At 36.6% G+C, this 7,906-nt stretch overlaps 1 protein-coding gene across 2 annotated transcripts; it reads left to right on the top strand.

The window, feature by feature from the left end:
• The first annotated feature begins 3,882 nt into the window (after positions 1-3,882).
• On the top strand, positions 3,883-6,800 carry LOC107946224 (transcription factor bHLH90). Of its 2 annotated transcripts, none has more exons than XM_016880458.2 (8): positions 3,883-4,211; positions 4,286-4,462; positions 4,559-4,646; positions 4,893-4,961; positions 5,056-5,556; positions 5,644-5,868; positions 5,944-6,120; positions 6,524-6,800. In XM_016880458.2, exons 1-8 carry the CDS (start codon positions 4,111-4,113, stop codon positions 6,596-6,598), a joined length of 1,413 nt encoding a protein of 470 aa, XP_016735947.2. In that variant the 5' UTR covers positions 3,883-4,110; the 3' UTR covers positions 6,599-6,800. The 2 variants fall into 2 exon arrangements, with proteins under 2 accessions (XP_016735947.2, XP_016735948.2); XM_016880459.2 differs by having other exon boundaries at positions 3,885-4,211; positions 6,516-6,800.
• The last annotated feature ends 1,106 nt before the right edge of the window (positions 6,801-7,906 follow it).

The following is a 7,906-nucleotide window of genomic DNA, read 5'->3' as shown; positions in this document are numbered from 1 at the left end:
GTAAAGGCATCTTGGCTAATAAAAATGCCTTGATCAAATTGGTTCACTTCCATACCAAGGAAGTATGTCATGACTCCCAAATCTGTCATTTCAAACACTTTTTGCATTTGCACTTTAAATTTACTAATCAATTCATCTTTGCTTCCAGTCACAAGTAAGTCATCCACATAAAGTGACACAATAAGAAAGGTCTCACTTTCTAACCTCTTCACATAAAGTATAGCTTCACTGACACTTTTCTCAAACCCAAGCCTAGACAGATATGTGTCAACCCTGTCATACCAAGACCTAGGTGCCTGTTTCAGGCTATACAGTGCCTTTTTCAGCTTATAAACCTTGTCCTCTTCTCCTAGGACCTTAAATCCATCTGGTTGCTCAATAAAAACCTCCTCCTTGAGAAAGCCATTAAGAAATGCTGACTTAACATCTAATTGGTGAACCCTCCATTACTTCTGAGTTGCTAAGGTAAACAAAAGTTTAATTGTATCTAGCCTTGCTACTGGAGCAAATGTCTCTATGAAATCGATGCCATATTGCTGGCTGTAGCCTTTTACCACAAGACTTGCCTTGTGCTTGTTCAATGAGCCATCAACATTGTACTTGGCTCTAAACACCCACTTGGCACCAATAATCTTCTTATGATCTGGTCTGTCCACCAATTCCCAAGTGTCATTTTTGTGGCTCATGTCTAATTCAGCTTCCATAGCCTTTTTCCAATGTTTGTCATTGGTAGCTTCTTCAAAATCTGAAGGTTCCACTATTGCAACATCACATCTTTAGTAGATGTCAGCAATAGTTTTGGTGCCTCTCACAGGAGCATTATCAAAATATTCATTGCTAGGCTCGTTTTCAACTGGTTCTAGGCTAGTGTCAAGTTGATCTTCTTCAATTAGCCTTGCATCTGCATCATTCCAGCTCCAAACCTTTTCTTCATCAAACCTTACATCCCTACTTACTAGAATCTTCTTTGTTGAAGGATCAAACGCCTGTAGCTCTTTTTAGTGTTGCTGTAGCCAACAAATATCCTTGGAACAGCCCTTCTTTCAAGCTTGGTTCTCTTTTCAATTGGGATGAGAGCATAGCAGACACAGCCAAACACCTTCATGTGTGAAACAGTTGGCTTGAGTCCATGTCAGGCTTCAAAAGGAGTCTTTTCCTTCACAGTATGTGTTGGCAGCTTGTTGAACAGGTACACTAAGGTATTGATAGCCTCAGCCCAAAATTTCCTTGGTAGTTTGCTCTGAAATAACAGGCATCTGGCCATATCAAGCTCAGTTCTATTCTTCCTCTCACATACTCTATTTTGCTGAGGAGTATAGATTGTTGTTAGCTGATGATGAATTCCAGCTTGCTCACACAGTTTCTGAAACCTTTTAAATAGGTATTTAGTGCCATTATCAGTTCTCAAAGCCTTGATCTTGCAGCCAGTCTGATTTTCATCTAAGGCTTTGAATTTGCTAAAGGCTTCAAACACTTCAAACTTCTGCTTCAAGAAATAAATCCAACAAAACCTAGTAAATCATCTATAAACAGCACAAAATACTTATTGTCATTTAATGAAGGAGTCTTCATTGGTCCATAAACATCAGAATGAACCAACTCAAGCTTGTCTCGAGCTCTCCATGCCTTGTTAATTGGAAAAGGTAATCTAGCCTACTTACCAAGCTGACAAACCTCACAAACAGTGTCTCTGACTTTAACTTTTGACATGTCTTCTACCAAATTCAACTTGTACAATAGATTAAGTGATCTAAAATTGACATGTCTTAGTCTCCTATGCCAAAGACCAACATTATCAGTAAGGCTGGTGTAATCCTTCTTCTCAAGTTGATTCATATTAAGCATAAAACACCTATCAGTCATTGCTACTATGACTAGTTCTTGGCCATGAGAGTCTTCAATAACACAGGAATCATTCTTAAAGGCAAGTGAGTACCCTTTTTCTATTAGCTGCCTAACACTAAGTAAACTCTGATATATATCAAGCACAAAAAGCACAACAGAAATCACTTTGTTACCTGAACAAATGTTGATCACCACATTTCCTCTGCCTTTGGCTTCAATCAAATTCCCATCACCAATTCTGATCTTTGAGGCAAAGCTTCTATCAAGATCCTTAAACAGCCTTTTATTAGTTGCCATATGATGTGTGCAGCCACTATCCACTAGCCAATTCCATCTGAATTTTTTTGAGGTTGCAAAGCAGGAGGCTGTAAAAACATGCTCCTCTTGAGCTTGAAGGTCCTCAGCAGCTTGAGCTTGGATTTGCTGCTGAGCTTGAGCCTTCCTTTTGTTCTTGCAAACCTTCTCAATATGGCCAAACTATTTGCAGCTCCTACACTAGATGTTTGGCTTATACCAATAATATTTCTCCAAATGTGTGGTCTTCTTGCAGTGAATGCATGGTGGAAACCTCTTCTTGCCTGCATCTCTCCTTGGTTTCTCTTTTTTATCGAGCCAAGGCTTCTTTCCTTTATGGCTTGAACCTGAGCCTTCTTTGGCCTTTGCTTGGAAAACTCCTTCAGAATGCTCTTCTTGCCTATTGGCCCTCCTTTGCTCAAGTGCATACAAGGAGTTTATCAGCTCAGACAATAAAATAGCTGACAAGTCTCTCGAGTCCTCAAGTGATGAAATTTTAGACTCAAACTTCTTAGGGAGAGTGGTGATAACCTTTTCAACAACTTTGCTCTCACTGAAGTCTTCTCCAAGGAGCTTTATGCTGTTGGCAGTGGCCATTATCCTGTCTGAGTACTGCTTGATGGTCTCTGACTCTCTCATATTCAGGTTTTCAAAATCCCTCCTAAGGTTGATCAATTGTTGCTGCCTTGTCTTATCTGAACCCATAAACTCCTCATTCAACTTCTCCCATGCTTGTTTAGGTGAGTCACAAGCCATTATCCGAGTGAAGATCACATCGGATACTCCATTCTGCAAGCAGGCCATTGCTTTGTATTTCTTGGTACACTCTTCACTGTGTTGCCTGATCTGTGCAATTGTTGGATTGGCTCTCAATGGAGGTGGTTCAACATCATTCTTAACCACGTTCCACAAATCATATGCACTTGAAGGTATGTTTTCATCTTAACCACCCAAATGTGGTAGTTTTCACCAACAGACACAGGTGGTGGAGGCAGTGTGAAGCTCATTCTACTGAAACAAACTTAACAGCTTCAATTTCTTTCTTCTCAAGCTTTTGTTTTCTCAATAAGGCAACCAACAACAGAGGCCCCCAAAGATGACAGGCTCTGATTACCATTTGTTGGAGTTTTGATAGCAGAGGAAGAAAACAGAAGCAAGTAATCCGGATAACATATGTTGGATTTTGAGTAAAATAAAGAAGAGAAAATGGATGCCAAAAATTTGAACAAGAAGAAAATTGAAAAACTCCCATGATTTTTCATTGATAATTTGAAAATATATGTAAGTTACAAAACAATTGGTCAGTGACCTAATGACATAACTGCTCCCACTAATACATGACTAATACAAGCTTGAATTACACACAAAAGTAAGCTGACATATCAGTTATTACATCAAATTCAAATCAAAATCTAATCCTACTAACTTTGTGGACAAATTACAAGGAAACTAAATAAAGTTACATAGAAACAAAATGAACTAAATAAGTTATGGCATTCGGTTCAACTCCAATGTTGATCTTCATGTTGAGCTGCTGCTAGTCTCCATGCTGAACTGCTACTGATCTCTTGTTGCATTGCAGGCCAATGCTCGACAGCTCCTTATTAAGAACAGGGTAATAAAATTGTAATAATGGAAATGGGATAAAGCGATTGCAGGTACAGGTAGCTGTCACACACACAGGCTTTTGAACCATTGGAATGGTAGTTTCAAAGACTCAGGGCTCAGGTCAAGTAGGCTGCCCAAAATAGTTAAAACTGCCACTGCCAGCTTTTGTACCCGATTAAGATTATCCTTTTTTTCCATCTCTCACTTAGTACCAATTCACTGCAACAACAACAGTTGGTTACCCTCGTCTTGTACAACAATTCCCTCCAGCTTTATTCTTGTGGTTATATTATTTATATATATTGCAAGTAAAAAGACTATAGAAATCAAAATTTGGGGTTTGTTGTTGAAAAGAGAGAGACGATGAGAGGTTTTGAGAGAGCAGTGGAATGGCTTAGATCATTTGTTTATAGCAATGCTTGGGATTTCTGCGTTGTTTGGAAATTGGGTGATGATCCTTCTAGGTACTTTCAACCTCCCCTTTTTCTTTGGAGCAGATGGATTTGAACTCTAATGAAGCTTTCTTGCTTGTTTGTAGGTTTATTGAATGGAAGGACTGTTGCTGTAGCGGTGGTATAAATGTCAAAGTAGAACAAGATAAACTTCAGCATCAGGGTCCTCCTCTATGCAGGGATGTTCAGTTCCAGCATTCCATAAGATCAAAGGCTTGTGAAGCCCTCTCCCATTTTCCTTTTACCGTGTCTCTCTATTCTGGGTACACTTTGATTCTTCTCAAAAACTCACTTCTTTTCTGTTTTGGACACAAATTATAGCCACGGCACAATCATTCTGATTTTATTTTTTTTTACAGTGAAAACAGGATTCATGGAGAGGTGGCTATTTCAAGTCAACCAAAGTGGCTTAACCATGCCAATATCTCCACTTCCCTTTCCTCAGAAGTGAGCATCTCTGTTTCAGTCTCAAATTCTTTTTGTCACCCAGAAGTTTGCAAGTTCATGCTTTTGGCTATGATTTTGTTTGCTTAAAAATCCCCCTTTGATGCTTTAGTTTAATCAGCTAATTTCTGCTGTGTATGTACACAAATGTGTTTATACAAGACAGCCACATTCATGGTGTATCTTATCATCTAAAAGTGTTACATCACCTGGTTTTCTATTTTGAAATGGTCCATGTTATTTTGACAGGAGACAATGGGAACCCACGTTCTGATCCCAGTTTTTGGCGGTCTCATCGAGCTTTTTGCTTCAAAGAATGTAAGGTTCCTTTGACTTTCTCAGTTTCCATTATTTTGCAATGCAATTTGTGTCTTCCAAGCTTATAAACATGTAAATTTGCCCTTTTGATCAGATACCAAAAGATCAAAACATCATAGAGTTAATAAGAACTGAATGCAATGCACTTTTAAAAGCAGAAACCACAACAGCAGAAAGCTATAGAAAAGCAAATCTTCACAAATGGTATCTCAACACATTGCAAGAAAAAGACTTACCATTTTCCATGAGCTTGTCAACCGTGAATCCCAGAATACAATTCATTCCCTCGATTGGACATCCCCCCTTTTCTTCAGCTTCTGCGTATATTTCTCAAGATGAGCGATTGAAACAGCCAATTGGCACATATTATGGATCAAAAAGACTAGGATGCAGCCAAAATGTGTGTGCGCAAGAAACAGAAGCAGGGTTTGTTTTGGATTGTAAAGTTAATTCTGTAAATGACAAAATGAGAACTGCCAAGCAGCCAGAAAAAGTGAATTACCATTCTAAGAATCTTATCACAGAGAGGAATAGAAGGAAGAAGATAAAAGATGGGTTGTTCAAGTTACGAGCTTTAGTCCCCAAGATATCCAAGGTTGGTTCACAATTTCCCTAACTTATAATACCCAACTTAATTCTTCTTATTTCATATCTCTAATGCTTTTGTTGTTCAATATTGTAGATGGATATAACTGCTATTCTTACAGATGCAATCGAATATATAGGAAATTTACAGGAGGAGGAAAAGAAACTCCGGAATGAGCTCAAGAAAACCGAGGAAGGGGACTGTGGAAAGAGCAATGCAGAACTGAAGTCTGCTAAGTTAGACTGGCTACATAGGAAAAACATGTCTGCCATTGAAGAAAACCATGTTCCCAGTGGCATATCTGAAATGGCAAAAATGGAGGTAGATGGTTGTGTTGCCCATTGGAGCAAACATCATCAATGAAACTCTCGCCTAATGTGTTGAATCGTTTCTCAGGTACATGTAGAGGTGAACCAAATAACCAAAAGAGAGTTTTGGATTAAGCTGTGTTATAAGCACAAGAGAAGTGGGTTTGCAAAGTTGATGGAGGGTATGGATTCTTTGGGACTTGGGGTGATTGATGCTAATATCACAACATTTAATGGAAATGTGCTCAACATTTTCAAAGTCGAGGTAAGACTCACTGAATGGTTGATGTCAATGGAACAATATGAATTCAGGTAGTAGGGTGAAACCAGAAAATTCTTTTTAGGGGCTTAAATTAAATTGTAATTTTTATCATAGTCAAAATGTATTTTTTAAAGGATTAAATTAAAATTTTATTATTTTAGGAGGGTTAAAGTATAATTTTACCTTTATTAATTTAAAATTTTAAAAATTTTAAAGGGCAAAATGGAAAATTTTAGGGGCTGGCAGGCCCTAGGTTCGCCCGTCAGTTAGTCCATTTGGCTTTGCAAAATACCAAAAGGCAGTAACTGCAAAGATTGCAGACCAGAAATTACTAATAACTTTGTTTATCTGTTGCCATTTTCTTCATAAGCTTATATTGTCTGTTCCGCTTGTGCAAGGCAAACAGGGATTTCGAGTCCAGGCAATTGAGAGACTTGTTGACCCACCTAACAAACTAGATAAACAACGTTATACAGTGTAGAAAATGGATAGTTCAGCTAAGAGATTTGGAACCCTTCCCTTCATGCAACTTTTAGTTCAAGCTGCTCCAACAATCATGTCTCGGAACTTTGGGCTGTAAAATTTTAGTGGGTTTGATGCTGCTTCTTACTTATAGCTCTGGTTTTTACCAAATTCTATATAAAATTGCTAACTCTATGATTACAATGAAGTTTTTGTTTTCATATTGGTTCTCTTTCTTCACCTATGTCAGCTATTTCTTTTTTCCCTTCGCTGATAATTGTGTTCGACATGCACAAGCCTAATTAGCCTAGTAAAAACAATGGCAGGTCAAAAGTATTCGACAATATCGTAGTAGTTGTACTTGTTAAACCTTACGAAATGGGTGAAAAAAATTCTAACAAATATATTTATAAAAAATATAAAAAATTAAATAAAATTTTGGATAAAATAATAAAATTAATATGTTGAAAATCATAATTGTATAATAGTAATAATAAAAGAAAAAATAAATAAGAGTTGCCAATCATAATGGAATAAATATCAAATTGGAATAAATGTCAAATTTGTATAAGAAACTTTAGTCCAACGGCATAAATATCAAACTTTTATGTATACATCATAATGAGTCAATAATTGGTTGGTTCAGAGATTTGATAAAGCAATTACTCTTTTTAGATTAGATGAAATGAGGGATCACGCTCCCAATTAAATTAAAAGTATGAAACTCCAAGGAAATATATAAAAAGATTCAAAACATTCAAAAGATCATTTAAAATTTTATAAAATTCAATTTAATTAGAAATGATGTAGTTTTAAAATATGCCAAAACTTGCATTAAATCAAAACACTTAAAAATGTTGAGGCTTAAATTTTTTTCTTAAAAATATCAATTCCAATTTATTAAGTTGAAAGAAACTAATTTTTTAAAGTTAGAATGGTGTTTTAAAAGAAATTTATATCACCATTTTAATCAGAAAAGTTAAGGATACTAATTATTTGAATTAATTAATATAATTATAAAATTAGATAATTAAATTATGTCAAATTAAAATATAAAACCTAAATCCCAAATGTGAGTATAGAAGAGGGATCTAAACCGAAATTTTACGTTTACCGAATAATGACTAAAAAATAAAAATGTTAGCAACACGTGTCCTTGAAAGAAACCTTTAGATTAGAGCATTCCTTTTATGTATTGAGGTATACTTTCGGTAAAAGGTAAGGCTAAATATGTAAATTCCTAAGTAATCCGAAACGTTGCCAGGGATACTTGAGCGACACGGCCATAGACGGTTTTGTACTGCGGCACGAAAGCTGTGTATATTTC

The sequence above is a fragment of the Gossypium hirsutum genome, chromosome A12, assembly GCF_007990345.1.
Source record: "Gossypium hirsutum isolate 1008001.06 chromosome A12, Gossypium_hirsutum_v2.1, whole genome shotgun sequence".
NCBI lineage: Eukaryota > Viridiplantae > Streptophyta > Magnoliopsida > Malvales > Malvaceae > Gossypium > Gossypium hirsutum.
The sequence above is the reverse complement of the archived record's forward strand: the minus strand, read 5'-3'. Positions and strand labels throughout refer to the sequence as shown.